Source organism: Penicillium concentricum (assembly GCF_028827145.1).
Source record: "Penicillium concentricum strain IBT 3081 chromosome Unknown utg000006l_segment0_segment0, whole genome shotgun sequence".
NCBI classification, from domain to species: domain Eukaryota; kingdom Fungi; phylum Ascomycota; class Eurotiomycetes; order Eurotiales; family Aspergillaceae; genus Penicillium; species Penicillium concentricum.
The window spans coordinates 3,290,164-3,305,684 of NW_026622759.1; the positions used below are offsets into that span (position 1 = coordinate 3,290,164).

General features: G+C 47.6%; 8 protein-coding genes across 8 annotated transcripts; 2 read left to right on the forward strand and 6 right to left on the reverse strand.

Moving 5' to 3' along the window:
- Positions 1 to 965: 965 nt before the first annotated feature.
- On the reverse strand, positions 966 to 1,453 carry N7517_011486 (uncharacterized protein; the record flags this gene model as incomplete). The annotated part of the gene is made up of 2 exons (XM_056729209.1): positions 966 to 1,271; positions 1,331 to 1,453. 2 exons carry the CDS (start codon positions 1,451 to 1,453, stop codon positions 966 to 968), a joined length of 429 nt encoding a protein of 142 aa, XP_056575024.1.
- Positions 1,454 to 2,033: 580 nt separating this feature from the next.
- N7517_011487 (uncharacterized protein) lies at positions 2,034 to 4,001 on the reverse strand (the record flags this gene model as incomplete). The annotated part of the gene is made up of 1 exon (XM_056729210.1): positions 2,034 to 4,001. One exon carries the CDS (start codon positions 3,999 to 4,001, stop codon positions 2,034 to 2,036), a length of 1,968 nt encoding a protein of 655 aa, XP_056575025.1.
- Positions 4,002 to 5,548: 1,547 nt separating this feature from the next.
- Positions 5,549 to 6,559, reverse strand: N7517_011488 (putative protein kinase; the record flags this gene model as incomplete). The annotated part of the gene is made up of 5 exons (XM_056729211.1): positions 5,549 to 5,751; positions 5,840 to 6,017; positions 6,095 to 6,250; positions 6,297 to 6,424; positions 6,445 to 6,559. 5 exons carry the CDS (start codon positions 6,557 to 6,559, stop codon positions 5,549 to 5,551), a joined length of 780 nt encoding a protein of 259 aa, XP_056575026.1.
- A 24-nt stretch (positions 6,560 to 6,583) lies between these two features.
- Positions 6,584 to 7,078, reverse strand: N7517_011489 (putative serine/threonine protein kinase; the record flags this gene model as incomplete). Its single annotated transcript, XM_056729212.1, has 2 exons — positions 6,584 to 6,805; positions 6,884 to 7,078. 2 exons carry the CDS (start codon positions 7,076 to 7,078, stop codon positions 6,584 to 6,586), a joined length of 417 nt encoding a protein of 138 aa, XP_056575027.1.
- Positions 7,079 to 7,480: 402 nt separating this feature from the next.
- N7517_011490 (uncharacterized protein) lies at positions 7,481 to 9,405 on the forward strand (the record flags this gene model as incomplete). The annotated part of the gene is made up of 2 exons (XM_056729213.1): positions 7,481 to 7,802; positions 7,877 to 9,405. 2 exons carry the CDS (start codon positions 7,481 to 7,483, stop codon positions 9,403 to 9,405), a joined length of 1,851 nt encoding a protein of 616 aa, XP_056575028.1.
- Positions 9,406 to 10,018: 613 nt separating this feature from the next.
- N7517_011491 (chitin deacetylase CDA6) lies at positions 10,019 to 11,451 on the reverse strand (the record flags this gene model as incomplete). The annotated part of the gene is made up of 2 exons (XM_056729214.1): positions 10,019 to 11,184; positions 11,241 to 11,451. The coding sequence occupies 2 exons, from the start codon at positions 11,449 to 11,451 to the stop codon at positions 10,019 to 10,021; spliced, it is 1,377 nt and encodes a 458-aa protein (XP_056575029.1).
- Positions 11,452 to 11,996: 545 nt separating this feature from the next.
- N7517_011492 (uncharacterized protein) lies at positions 11,997 to 12,961 on the reverse strand (the record flags this gene model as incomplete). The annotated part of the gene is made up of 2 exons (XM_056729215.1): positions 11,997 to 12,678; positions 12,732 to 12,961. The coding sequence occupies 2 exons, from the start codon at positions 12,959 to 12,961 to the stop codon at positions 11,997 to 11,999; spliced, it is 912 nt and encodes a 303-aa protein (XP_056575030.1).
- Positions 12,962 to 13,691: 730 nt separating this feature from the next.
- N7517_011493 (uncharacterized protein) lies at positions 13,692 to 14,422 on the forward strand (the record flags this gene model as incomplete). Its single annotated transcript, XM_056729216.1, has 2 exons — positions 13,692 to 13,849; positions 13,912 to 14,422. The coding sequence occupies 2 exons, from the start codon at positions 13,692 to 13,694 to the stop codon at positions 14,420 to 14,422; spliced, it is 669 nt and encodes a 222-aa protein (XP_056575031.1).
- Positions 14,423 to 15,521: the final 1,099 nt, after the last annotated feature.

Sequence of the window (15,521 nt, forward strand, 5' to 3'; positions counted from 1 at the left end):
TTGGTTTATAATGCACATTATGGAACCCGTTTTCATCAAATTAGGTTGTGTAGTGTAATGGCTATCACTCTGGTTTCTGATACCAGCAATCCCGGTTCGATCCCGGGCACGACCTCTTCTTTTTTTTTTTTTTTGATTTTTCCCATTCACATGGACATCTTAAATAACAAAACTTATTCAATCAACGCTAAGCCTAAATCCATTTAGTTCAGAACCCGACACAGCCTCTATTAGAACGCCACTATTATATGATCGTATCACCCTATTAAGGGATGCTTAGCAGTTATATTCTCAATGACCCTAGAAAAGACCTTAAAAAAGACCTTAAAAAAGATCGGTAGAAAGATGACAATGAGGAGGTTTTTGTAGTAGCTCTAGACTTTCTCTACGGGATGTACGAGCGATTTAGATATAATAATGGTTGTGGAGTAGGGCATATATCGAGTGTATAAAACTACCGCTTCAAAATTGATATATAATCTCATGCTGATAAGGGCTTGTACATAGGTTGGCGCGATGGACCCAAAATCCTGCCGTAGGTGTGATCTTCCTGCTCGTATGAGATTCTGTAAGGATCACATGGTTTCTAGGCCTATTGTTGCCAACAAAAGCCATTATGTTCACGTCAAGAACAAGTCTACCATGTCTTCTCTTCACCCGTGTCACTCACTCTAATAGTATATCATGGCAAGTCTTAACTCCCCCTTATTGTGGTCTTTGGTCTCGGAAAATGTCAGGTAAATCCTAAATCCATCTGTAAATTGAGGTAACACATACCAGGGCTGTTATAAATTCGTTTACCGCCATTCTCTCTTCTTCCAACATCTCGTTCTGCTCTTGATCAAGGGTTGAAGTTTCAGGAAATGTCTCTGAGCGTTCAAAATCCATCCAGAGAACTCTGTTTTGTTCGCGAGATATCATCGTGTTTCTGGGCCCGTGGTAAACTCGCGCGAGATGTATGTCACTCAGGTTTGGCGGATGTCATCCAAATATTGTGCTGAATAATTGGATAGGTCTATCATCTCAAGGCCGGGGATGTATTCGAGTAGAAGAGCGTCAAGCGGTGAATTGTCTTCTTGAAACATACACTGAATTGAGTATGTGTCCTGTGGCCATTGGCTCGGTAATATAGACAGCTTGATATCGGTGATTGTTCCGTAGAAGTCGGGTATGACGCCTCGCTCGCAAAGGCCATTTGCTTTTAGTTGGCGATAGGCAGTGGTTTCACGGACAAAAGGGCTCTCGCAGTCTCTTGGGAGCCAGTCATGCCACTGAAAGTGAGAATTTAGTATGACCAACAGAAGAATCTCGAGGTTGTCTAGTTATTTACCAGTTTCATCACGCATGTTGTCTTGTGAACAATCACCTTGAACACAGCTGACACCTCCCCCTCATGGAGAATACCGAGGATGGTAACGTCGGTAAATTTCACATCAGTGAATTCTTTCGTCATGTTCGCTCTGAGAACGTGAAAGGAGTAAAATAGACGACACGCGTGCAATCCACCGCTAGCTGCCTTGATGGCGAAACTGGACGTACGCGAACCAAGTAGGTGGAACAAGATTTTAAGGGACGAGAGGCTGATTCTATTAAGAAAACAGGAAGTGAGTCAGAAAAACAGAGAGAGAGAGAGAGAGTCCGGTCGCGATGGAGGCCTAGAAAATGTGGTCTCAGGCCTGTCGGTGTAATCCCTACGTAGCTCATATCCAAACTCGACAGTTAACGAGACACAAAGGTAGCTTAATATATATTTCAAGTAACGGCTACAACCCATGGCTTTCTGCCATTCTGCTTAAACCATGCCTTCATAGGCCCTCAGAGGGTTAGCACATAATGATAGCCCACAACTCTATACCCTATTAAATTATTTTACGGATCCTTGAACGCAGGAGATTATATTTAAAAATATTGAGACAGTTATCTACTGGTTTGACAAAACGAATGGTAAAGAAAACCGCCTGAGATATTTAAATTTGGTATCTTTGTACTTGATATAACGTCCTTTCAACTTCACTATTGGAATAGTCCGCATCTCATTGCCCCAAGAACTCATTTGGCACATAACGCGGCATCGAATCCTCCCACAAACTATCAGTGAGAACAGTCTTGTTCGAGCCATCCACATTCATAACCATAACCTGGCCATAGGGCTGGAAGGTATCGTCATAAGTCGCAGCCTCAGCCTGGAATCCCCACATTCCAGTCGACCACATGATACGGCCATCAGCAGTCCAGACAGCGTGGGCATCGTTGGCAAACGACGTGGTGAGCACAGTCAAATCTGTTCCATCAGGACGAATAATGCACACCTCGTAGTTCGAGAACTCGTTCCTTGACAGGTCGGTCATGTTGCGCGTGAACAACACCCATTCGCCAGACGGCGAGAAGAATGGTAGGTTATCACGCTCGGTCGTCAGGGTGGCAGTCTCGTTGGACTCCAGGTCCAGCAGACGCAGGCCAAATTCAGGCAGGTATTCACGGTACACGATCTTCTTGTTGTCGGGCGAGAAGCTGGGGAAACCCTTGTTGGAGGAGTTGCCGAAGGTGAGCTGCTCGTAGCTCGATCCATCTGGCTTGGTCCGGAAGATCCAGCCGGGCTTCTCGCCACGGCTCTGGAACCACGAGCCCAGACTGAAGGTAATCCATTTACTATCGGATGACCACGAGGGCTGGAAGGATCCACCGCCGCCCTTGGCAACGGTGGCTTCGTCGAGCGCATCGGTTTCGTAGGTATCGAATGCCACGGTGAAGTCGGTGTCGCCGGGAGGCATCACGACCACAGAAGAGTTGCCGGGGTTACCCGTCTGCTTGGAGGTGAAGGTCAATTGTCCGTCAAGAGAGAGATCGGGGAAGACATCCATGAAGCGGTAATCCCATTCCGAGTCCCAGGACCACAGCTCCTTTTGCAAAGGCCGGATATCCCAGCCGGTCCTCTCATAGACCACATATTTGCCGTCGGCAGACCACGCAGGCGAGCGCATACCGCCGAGAATCTTCTTCGAGCTGGAGGTATAGTGAATACCGCCGTTGTCTCCGCCCTTGAGCAAGTATCCAATGTCAGTTTTCGAGACATACTGCGGGTAGATCTTGACGCCGGAGGTATTGGTGTGTTGCACAAAATCGGTTCCCGTTTTGAAGTCCACAGAAACGATCTGGTTGGTTGTGGAGTTGACGGAGTATGACGACCGCGCATCCCAAGTTGCTTGCACAGTCATCTCGTAGAACACAACTCGCTTGCCATCGGGAGAGAACCTGGGCGATCCGTAGGTGTAATCCGGCTTGCTGTACACCTCACGGAAACCAGTTCCCTCGGGGGTGATGGCATAGATAGCCAGTTCTTGAGTATGCTCCCAGCCAGTGCCATTGTCGTGACCGGTCCACGCGGTGTTCCGATCAGAGGAGAATACGATCCATTCTCCATCAGGAGACCAGGCAGGTGCAAAGAATCCGTTTGGCGATTCAGGCTTGCCTGTTACACCGGTCTGGTTGGTGAGGTTGCGGGTAACGCCGGTCTCGAGGTTCGTGAGCCAGATGTTAGAGGTGTAGACGCCGGCCGTGGATGCGTAGGCGGCGTATTTGCCATTGGGGGAGATGACTGCTGCATCTTCGACCGAGGGTGTGGTTGCAATTGGTTTCAGACCGGTGCCGTCGACGTTGGCCATGTAGATGTCGGAGTTGCCATCGCCGTTTCGTTCGGAGGTGAAGACGACGTGTTTACCGTCTGGGTGGAAGGAAGCATGGTATTCATAGTTGGAGTTGTCGCCCAGCAAAGAGCGCTCATTTGTGCCGTCCGCATTGGCAATGTACAGTTGTGATGAGGAGGGATTGATGCGGTTCAGCAACATGATGCCTTTCTTTCCCGGCACAGCGCGAGGGAGCACGACATCAGAGCGAGGCTTGATGCTTGTGTCGAGGTCTCTGGTATCTGCCAAATGCGCGTAGGGGCAGGCGGCCTGGCAAAGTGTAGGACCCAATAGGGCCAGAAGGGAGAAAAAGAACATGATGTTCTGCACCGGGACGATGCTTGGATTTCTGTGAGAATCGAGTATGTTGGGCAGCCGATCACTCTTTATATAACCATTTCTGCCGCGTATGTTTCAAGAGACTAATAAAAACCGTCAAAGTCCGTTCGGGTTCGGGTTCGATTTGATGGCTTGTTGATTGGATAGACTGATAACGATCGGCATGGTTTCAACTTGCTGAGTGGCTTAACGAAGAAAAAAGTACCACAATAATGCCCCCCATGTGTGTGATCAACACATTATATCACCGGGTTTGACAATTTCTATGAAGAAGTAATTGCCAAGGACCGAGATTGCACTCGTTTCAAGCCAATGGAAAGTACCGGAGATCAGTACTGTGCAGGGAAGATAAGGCCGAGATTCTCGGCTGGACCCGCAAATTCCCCTTTTTGGCTAGATCTGCAACAGAGTTCCCATTATCAGATCCTGAAGTTTTGGAACCCTGTTTTATCAGATCGGTAACCTCGGAACTAACGTTTAATCTACGAAAATTTGCCGAAATATATTAATATTAAATCGGTCCCTGATTCCAGGATATATAATCTACGAATTCCATATACAATCGGGTTGGATATGATTCGTCTAAGGGTATGCCACTTACGTACCCAATCTAAAAAGCGGAGATAAATTTCTAATCTTCACATTGTGAAGTAAGCACATTGATTTAACAAAGTAGGCTGACGTGTTGCATTTGTGATCGCTTGGCATTTCCTGGTATGGATGCTGCATGCCTCTGGTCTTAAGCTTACATTGATCGACAGGTACAATGTATGTACCCTGTCTAGCATGGAGTAGATCTTTGACACTTCGATATACATATAAGCCTGGATTGTGGTGCATGCTAACATTTACGCGACCATTCCACTCCAATTATTAAACCAGGGTGCAGTATCTTGACCCTGCACATATTTTAGCAAGATAATGAAGTGGCACTAGCCGAGAGTTGACGATGGAGGGGGATAAGGAGGGGAGGAAGAAGAAGAAGGAGCTAGTAACGGATATCGGATATTTGCGCAATACGTTCCAACGGAAATGATTCTGTCAGCACTAAAGCAATACTATTGATTTTGTGGAATCCGTTCCCAGATTGGTTCTAATATGCGAGAATAGCCAAGTGTGGTGCATGCTAACATTTACGCTACCAGGGAATTCGCTACAGTTGGGCTTCGGGTATATTATATAAATGTAGATCTACAATGCACATACCTAAAGTGTATAAAGTCTGTGATGAAAGACAGGGCTGTAAATTCCCACTAAAACAGTCTAGCCCCCAAGTTAGCCCCGTTGGGTGCCGTGTCCGGCAGATTCTAACCGGGGACACGCCGGGAGAGCGGGTGGCAATTAATTTTTAGAATTATGACCTTGATAAAATTGCGATTGATGTCTTGGATCCGTTTGAAGGTATGGCGCTATTACTCTCCGATCAATGGCAGATAGACTGACTCTCTGTTGGATGTCATTCAAAAATACAACCACGTTCACGCTTCAGCCGGTCATCTGATGGCATTGCCGAGCTGGGATCAACATCATTCCGCTAGCAAACGCTCGCAGAAATCAGGCGCTTGTTTGCCTTGGCCCGATAGTTCGCCTGCCGTTTTTCTCGAATCTGGATGCCAGGCCATCATTCCCCTGGCAAAATTCAGAAACGCTTCCCTCTCCTCTCCCTCAAGGAAGGAAGCCGTGGCGTCTAGTTTGCGGTCGGGGATCAGGTCTTCGTAGAGGAAGCGACCTAAGAAGTTTTTTGAGTTTGAGGATATTCGTTCGAGATAGGAAACCTAGTAATACCATTATTGTCAAAGAACGGCTCACAGAAATACTCCGCGGTCTCACATAATCTGCCGTCTTCTCGTCTGACAGGTTGCGGACACGAGTACTCTCGCATGTATTGATACCTTTGTATGACTTCTGAAGGGGGTGGACCGAGAAGGCGATCATTTTAGCGATGTGTAGTTTAGCATCGTAGCGACCTTTTGAATCATGAATATGCCGAAATAGCTATTTGCATTCGATCATATCCCACAAGTGGTCTAGAATTAGTGGATGCAACCACTCTGGGGAACAGCGGGACGCACCAGAACATCAATATTCCAAATATCCGCAGGCATTTGCCATCCATTACCCAATATCATCTCTGGCGCCCGATAGTGGTCTGGCTGAATAGGCCAAACGCCCCAGTCATCGTCTTCCTCCAGTCTGGTTGCCAAGCCAAGTCGACAAGCTGTGGTATACTTCTCGGGTTTTTGAGTGGCTCGAAGTTAGGCGGGAGTGGTACACTGGTCGTCCCGCTGAATCAATCTTGAAAGCCATCGGGCTTTCAAGCTGAGAATCCATGAAATCAACAAGCACGGTTGGATCCTCGAATGAGACCATGATGTTCTCAAGCTTCAGATTTAGGTAGCCACCTGGATTTAGTATTGCCGACGGGAGGCAAGGCCGAAGATGAAATTACCCGTATGAGCTGTCCTGCATTCTTTGTGTAGATAATAAAGCCCCGTAAGAAGGGCACGAATGTATATTTTGATGAGGGGCAGTGGCATCTTTCTGTCGCCAAAGCGCCGCTGTTACATCGACAGTGGCTCCTTCATAGGCGGATATACAAGACACAGGTGAGAGCCCTTGGGACATCTAACCTCAAAATAATCTAGTAATGTTCGGATAAGTGAGCGACCGCGATGTGATGGGTCTACTGTGGAAATATGCTCTTCAACTTCGCGCTCATGACTAGCGGAACTCGCGTTGTTATTGGCAATTTTCAGTACCACAACGTTTTTCGGCTCTTCAATCTACCTACATAGTTGTTAGAGACACAGAGAGAGCTTCAAATTGAAGAAAAATGATCGAAGGCTACCCTTGCAAATCACGCGCGAGCCATACTGTTGAAGACACGCCCAACCAACCTTGACCAATATTTGGTAACAACCGGTAAATAACTCTCCAGGTTTTGCTGGGTAGAAGTACTTGGAATCGTATAGTGGCGAGATCTCTTCATCAACGAGTATGCCGGGGGGTAAAGGTGGCCCGGGAGAAGGTATGGGGAACGGTTTCTTGCGAAGCATGGCAGAGAGACGAGGAACAAACGGCCTTGTAGTGTTTATTACAAAATTACTCCCCGCAAGCCGACGGGAGAGTGTGATATCAATCGTTATCGAAGAAGATCAAGGAGTCCAAGGACGGTAGGGTAGCTAAGTAATCAACAAAAAATGGCTATTTTACCGTATTTCGCTATCTGTACGTTAAAATCTAATTCAGAGAGTCAAAAATTAGAACAGATTCTTAAACAAAGTAGATTGACCATGTTGGCGGAGGGTATGTTCTCCAGGGCTCAACATGAGGTTATATAAGAGTTTATCATGCATCCTTATCATCACGTGCTGTCGTGTCAGGGACGCGTTAGACAACTTTCTTTTCGCCCAATGATCAAAGCCACTAGTTCTGACAACACTGATAACTAAATCCCAATGAGTTTGGATCGTGTCATTCAGGATTCTGACGAGGACGAACCCCTCGAGGTCGACGACCTTCCCACCTCGGTCGGCCCTGTCCACCCCTCCGAGCCCGCATTGCAGGAATATCAACATGCCCCCGCCAAAGAGACGACCCACAATGCAGTATATGAACATGGGCCTGCTCCCGATGAAACCACGTTCTCGCAGCTGAACGTCAATTTTGACGAGTTCCTCCAATCGCCAGAAAGGGGCCATTCGATGCTATCGTCGTCGCAGCAGCGGCGGGAGGACAAATGGATCCCCTCAACCAGTGAGGGTGGAAGTGGGTCGGTTGGTACGATGTGATAGCATAATTTGAAGCACAAAAATAAAGATGTGATCTATATGCTGATACCGAAGATGATCTAGGCGCCATGATGACGGAGATCGGAATTGCGCAGAGAAGACTACTAGACGACGACCCTTCAAGTGCGAGCCTACTGCTCCCTTCTACAGCTGCGCTGTACTCGACAGAATCCTTTCAACCTGCACCTTTTCCTACCATACCAAGCTACCACTCGTATCATATGGATCAACCGGATAGTGGCAGCTTCACATATAATCCAGCACCCATTGGCGCCTACGCCGATGCAAATCAGACTTTGTTGTTCACCGGACGGGGTACCTATGACTTGACTCCACCTGACACCACTAATTTAATGGCTTCGCCTTCGAAAATCATTCCTCACCAAGCTACCGAGCCCTTCGTGGAACAGGGGAATCCACCCCCAAACCCACCCCAGGAAGCCTCACAGCCCAAATCTCAGCAGACGGGTCCTTCTTCCCCCCATGACACCGAGCCTCTCTCCTCCGTTGCATCCATGCGATTCAGCGAAGCAAAAAGCAATACCGCCGGAACCAGTCTCATTTCCCCGCAGCAATCCCCGTCAAGCGCGCACGATGAGCTCGCTCTGCCAGCTGTCCTACCAACTGCGCCAGACGTCGAGACGCCCGGTACAACGAAGAAGCGAGGACGGCCCAAGAAGAAACCTGTGCCAGATAACGATGAAGACGATGAACTAGCCAACTCTCGGGATCACGAATTCAAAAACCCTGGCGCAAATGGTGCGATTGACCCCTCCGATAGCGAAGAGACCACGGAAGATAATACCCCGGCCTCGAGTGGAGTCTCCGACGAGACTGACGAAGATAATCTAGATGCGCCCCCCAAGCCTGCAAAATCAGGACCCAAGGAGCCGAAAAAGAAGAAAGCTAAAAAAAGCAAGACGACACCCACCCCCGTGCCTGATACCGATGACGACGTGATATGGGTGGATACGAAGCCTCTCAGCTCGGAACCTTCAACGGATAAAGACACTCCGCTGCCAGAAGCCCCGAGAGAGAATTTAGACTCCAATGTTTTGAACTCAAAACCCCGTATTGAACCTCAGGCACCGATTCCCGCAGCTGAAGAGAAGACACAAAAAGCCGAAAAACCACCACTCAAGAAACGCGGCCGCAAGCGAAAGCAGACAACCGATCAAGCGGAGACACCATCAGAGTCCGCAGATACACCAGAACCAAAGAAGGTGCCCTCGGGAGCCCAGACTCCTGCGTCAAAGTTGGCTGTCGTTGTCGATAATAGTCCCAGATCTATGTTGGAGGCTAACACTGGTAACATCGATGCATCTGCTATTCAAAGCGAGAACCAGAACCCCCATTCACTTGCTGGTACTGGCCCTCTTCCTGAATCCACAATTGATACTCCTCAGCCTCAGCCTCAGCCTCAGCCTGAGACTCCTTCGAAGCCCAGTGCTGCATCTGTCAATACACCTCAGAACACAGACAAAGGCCCGGATAAACACAGCCCCATATCGGCGCGGAGTGGGGTGCCTTACCGCGTGGGATTGAGTAAGAGGGCGAGGATTGCGCCGCTGCTTAAGATGGTGCGAAAATAGGAAGGGTTTTCTGATTTATTCTTGATCAGCATCTTCATTTTGCGTTTTATGATATTTTTTTTCTTGCATTGGGTTGGTCTGTTGCTGCTATTATTCTGCTATCATTATACCCCTCGAGAGAATGTTCTCGGCATGCCTGCTTTGCTTTTTTGTGCTTGTTTCTGTTGGTATTGGTATCTGCATATCTCCCATGGTTGCATGCTTATACATCCTCATTTATATGGAGTGGAACCTTGGAAGAAAGGTTGGCTTGATAACATCTTGACCAGGTGTGAGCTGCGACGATTTGTCTTGAGATCTTATCAGCTACTCTCAATGTCGAAAAGAATTACATTTACTTTGATGATTAGAGTAGAAATTTCATGTTTAAAGGATTATGTGAGAGCCTAAGATTATTAGTCGAGCAGAAGATGAAATTTTCTTTTGTATTGCAATTCTGCAACTTATTGATTTCTATCCCATGAGCTACTAACTAACCATGCCGCGTCTGCCGATAAGTTCAAAGGAATGGATTGGCCATAAAGCCACAGCGTGTGTGTATAACTATAATCTCGACAATGTAAAGCCCGGTCAACCAATCATGGCAATCCAATCCAAAGATCAAGATGATTCATCACATCCACATCGCAACGAACAAAGCAAGGAACAACGATGTTGCAGCCGCAGTGCCAATGGTTCGGAAATCAGAATCAGCTTCCGACTTGTGGCCCGTGGTTTCAACCTTGGGATCCCAGGCATCGCCATTGAAAGGAGCCTCGACGGAACAATATCCGGCATCCTTTTGGCAACCGGTTCCACAATGACTCGTGGTATTGCCACAAGAGCTGGTACTACCACAGCAAAAACCATAGGTAGACCCAAGGCAAGTGTAATTAGAACCGCAGGAGCCATCCCAAGAGATCGGCTTGTTGGGATCTGCCGAAGCAGTCTTCTTGGGCTTCTTCTTGTGAGTGGGAATACGGCTATCCTTGCGGTACCAGAGTGGCCTGGGATCTCGGAGACAGTCACCGACAGTAATGGCGCGATAGCCCTGTCGCTTGATGCCCTTGAGCATGTACTCCGTGAGGTTGTGGACAGTCTGTTCATGAGCGTCATGGGCAATGACAAGCCAGGACTTGGTTCGTGGGTCGCTGTACAAGAGCTGGTGATCAAAGATGTCCTTGGACTGTTGAATCAGATCTGGACTATCGTTCTTGTAGTCATCCGTGTCGATGTCATATAAAATGATATGATATCCAAGCTTGCCCAGCTCATTTCCGCAGTCTGTGTCAGGGTTGCAGCTGGAATACGGCGGTCGCATGTAAGTGGGGAAATGTCCGAGGATATTACGCAGGGCAGCTTCGTTTTTTTCAATCTGCTCAGTGCGTTGTGAAGGAGTGATCTTGCTGAGGTCCTCATGCGACCAAGTATGACTGGCGATCTGGTGGCCACTCGAGTGCATTCGTTCAATCAATGAAGCCCATGGCAAGGTGAGGTCATCGATGGGACCCTTTCCATTATTGATGCCAGTGATGAAGAAGGTCGCCTTCGCATCGTATTTGTCAAGCAAATCGAGCAAATCACCAGTGTAACGTGTCGGGCCATCGTCAAAGGTCAATGCAACAGTTCCAGGGATAGCACATGAACGAATCTCGCGAGGGCCATATGGAACTTGACCAATGTGAGGACGGGGGATTTCCTTGGTTGGGGGTCCAGAAGGCGTTCGGTGAGCGTCACATTTACCGTAGTCAATCTTGCAGTCTGGAGAGCGACAGTGCGCCTTAGACGTACCACAGAAACCTTTTACAGAAATGCGATCAGTGAGCTGCTCAATCTAACCGAGTTTTGACACATACCTGCACCAGAGCAGCATGTACCCACTGGACATTGGCCGATCTTGGGGCCACAGCGATAGTCCAAATTGTTGGGGGCATCACGAATGACCAAATGAGTTTCTGTTTCTGGTTGGGCTTGTTCAATCGAGACCGTATGCACCGGACTGGCAACATGGACTCTAGCAAACACGCACGTCGCCAAAGTGGCGGCCAGGATGGGAGGAATACGCATCTTGAAAATGGTATATAGGGCTATGTTATGTTCAACTGGGTATGCAAGAGGTAATGGTTTGGGATGATAGATGATTCGGGGCGAGAAAAGAAAAGAGAAGAACAAGAAGGACGGGCGAGAAGTAATGGATGAGCTAATTTCTACAGGAAGGAGGACACAGAAGGCAAGAAGCTTCGAGGTATTTGTTTACTTGAAAACACAAAAGGAAGGAGTAACCCTAGAAAGAGTTCTCAAACTTTACATATAGATGTAGAGGTAGATGTTGACGCGCTTGTATTCAATATGAACGTGGGTATCGTAAACTCCATGGCCATCTTGGGCATCGGAGGGTTGGTCTAAGAGCCCAGTACATTTTTCCTGATTCAGCAAATCACATTCTAGTGGATGCGATCAGTATGATCATGACCGGATCGCATATAGCCAATTCAGATCAGATGCAGCACATCAGGCTTGTGCTGCTGAGCAGCCCTCAGCATCAAATGTAAGGGTCCAGGCTACAGTGTCGGTCAGACATCTATGAGTTGTAGGCCAGCGATTATGACAGCTCAGTTTCCCCGGGCAACGTTAACCTCCCCGACTGCTGAGAAGACAAAAGGAGCAAGGGTATCCAGGTGTGGGCCGAATTTCGCAGGTGCAGTTCTTGCAATGACGCCAATTGCAGCGATCAAGTGCCGACGCTGCACCATGGAAATATTGGAAGACAATGTTTTCGTCAAATTGGACACAAAGTCATTAAGCTGGTTGTCAGAGAAGTGGAGCACAAGCGCCGAGATGGCTGTCAGGGCGCGCTTAGTGACAACAGTTCCAGCCGTGTCGTTTTGGATGATCGCCATGACGGATACTTGGAGGGCAGCGAGTTCCGACTCTTGGAGCAGAGGCCCAAAGCAGGTCACGACCTTGATGAGCACATCGATCGCATCACTGCTGAAGCCCCGTGATGGATCCTTCTCCATCATGCTCTTTACCATGGAGCCCCGCCTCCCTGTGCTTGAGGGTGTCGGCCCGGTCAAACGGGGGACCAAGACCTTTGAAACTGCCGAGTACGCCGTAATCGCATTTTGAGATGCAGGCTGACCCGACTGAGGACGAGGGAGGGTATCGACGATGACGCGAAGAGCAGTGTTGGGGACGGATGTGTCTATCGTCTGCGAGGCAGTCAGGGTGGTCAATCGCTCGAGGAGAGGTGTAAGGGATTCAAATGGCAAGCGGACAGCGAGAGGACCGAGACTAATTTGAGTTAGATATCAGTAGAATGGAGGGGAATAAAGCTCAGTACGAACCACTTGAGGGCCTGGTTCTGCACGTCGCCGTGTTGATCATCCAGAGACTTAAGCAGACCATCTGCGAGTTTTGTTGATGTACCACGGTCGTGAGAGAGGAATGAAGAGTTCGGGTTGGTCAGGATCCCATATAGATCGTTCAGAGACATGTATCTCAAGTCGGCATCGGGGTCATCAAGCTTCGATAGCAGGCTGAAAATTGTCTGCTGGGTAACCTGGCGGTCCGCCATATTGATGGGGCTGGGACTGTTATCGGTAAATGAGGTCGAAGGAAAATGCACCCAAAGTGACGGGTGACGAGTGAAGTGTATATGAAGGCAACCGGGGAGAGCTTGCGGTGGGAGCTTTCGATCGACGCCGCAACGTGGGGTGTTGCCGCCTAAGGTGTCAATTATTTATCGCCTGAGGCACTAAATTACACATCCACGCTCAAAATATCGACGTATTAATACAAAATATCTGTTTGATCTCCAGGACTTGGCTACTGATCTTCAATGATAGTACTTACATCATAATATATCAATGAAGTTGATTTTAACTTGAATGTCCAATTATTTGATCTGATAATCAGATCCTTGAGATCCACGTGATATCGAAGTGCAACCTTTGAACATGCGCAGGAATGCCAGTTCTATTAATACCATACAAGGTATTGAAGGTTGTACCCAATATGTCCTCCATGAGTATCTGCTACCCATTCAAAACCACCACATCCAACGTGTTCTTGAGGTACCAAATACCTAGCCCAGCCATGCCCATTACATCATGACGCACAGACCTCGGAAACAACCAAGATGCGGTCTTACGACCCCATACTTGCGAAAACCGGGATTTGTTTGTAAGTCTTAAAATTGACATCTGGACTTTGTGCTCTTCTAATTTATACCTAAACAATTCACTCCACGTATCACACTTTCTATACTATCCATTCCTTCTACTCTACCAATTTACTACTACACAATGGTCTTTGCGCGCCGTTCAATCTTCCGTGCTGCGACTGCAGCTCAGTCCTTCCGTGCCGCTCCTGTTACCCGCCAGTCTGCCCAGCTTCTCGGTCGCCGATTTAAGTCTACTGGGGGCAGTTATGAACCAGGGCATGCATCCAGTGACTTGCCTTGGTGAGTTTATATTCTTGGCTCCGAGCAATTCAACTCTGTATTCTAATTGCGTCTGGTTGTAGGTTGGCGGTCTCTGCTGCTGTGACCGTTCCAATGGTCTTTTATCTCTGGCCTTCCGGTTCGGAAGGACACCATGACTCTCACGGGGACGAACATAAGGACGAGCACGCAAAGGACGGTGAGATAGAAGAGGCTTCCGAGAAATCCGAGGGTTCCTCTGAGGCAGCACCTAAAAAGGGGAAGACAGACACCGAGGATGAGGGCGAAGATAAGGCGGACAAGAAGGAAGAGCCCAAGGAGAAGAAAGAAACTAAAGAGAAGAAGGAAGAGCCCGAGGAGAAGACGAAGGAAGAATCCAAGGAGAAGAAGGAAGAGCCTAAGGAGAAGAAGAAGGAAGAGCCTAAGGAAGAGCCTAAGGAGAAGAAGGAAGAACCTAAGCCGGAAGATAAGGACGAGAAGCCCAAGGATGATGATTCTAAGAAGGAAAACCAGGACGACAAGAAAGACAACTCGAAGGAGGAAGCGCCTAAGAAGGATGAGACCAAGAACAATGGGGGCGAGTCAAAGGAGTGAAGACGCCTTACTTTGAGGTGGTCGCAGAACTAAGCCTGTTGATGTTTCAACATGTTTAGTCTTTGGTGTCCTTGCCCCATGTATGTACATATAGCTCTACTAGACACGAGATATGAGATACCAGTCATGCTAGCGTGTCAAAAGATTTGAAACGATAGTCTATTCATCTTTGCTGCCAGTTCGATCTGATGCTAGTAAGAACTAAGGAGTTTGATGCTTGCTCCACTCACAGTGTTTGATCAATTAATCATAAACGCCTTTTTCTCAATCAATCAATTGAGGCATAGACACTATATGGTTGGGAAACCCTATTATCCTTGATGGTTTAGGTAGCTCTTAGCTTTCCTAACTCTCCAACATCATAATCTCATGTTGCACCATACATCTTAACGTCTCCGTAGACCTCTCCTAACAATGCTCCACACGATGAGTCCTACAGATTAGTCTCAACATTCCACGTCTATTGTAAAGATTGTATAAGTGTTAGATATTTAGCTGCACCTAAAATTGCGTTGTACAGCGACAATTACTAGGGATTTTGGTGCTACATAGTATTGAGTTAGATCTCCGCCTTCGTAGTTATCTCTCACAGTTTCTACAGAACAAGACACACTTCCAATTATTACATCCATTCGGTGAGAAGTTCCTATATATTTACAGTGAGTTAGTCATTAGAAAGAAGCAGAACAGTTGGCCATTTATACAACTTCTGAAGGTATACTTAACAATATAGGACTGGATAGTCGGAAGACTAAGTTGTTTTAAAAGGATATTATGTAAGTTATAATTTCAATTCCATTATGACATATTCTAACATCTTTGGATTTGAGATTTCCTTCAGATGTTAGACCTAGATCGTCCGCTGTACTCTTCTCGCTCTTTGAAATGCCCGATAATAAGAGCGGGTCTTGGGACAGAAAGGATAAAGAAGAGGGAGCAGTATAACTGTATTGGGTCTGACAAATGAGACTAGAAAGAGGAAGAGGTGAAAACCATCTCAACTTAAGTCCTACACAAACAAATTATAGTATCACGTGACACACAAAGCCCTTTGTCCGGTCGAAGACTTGAATTGAGCGTAGACTTGAAGTGTACATAA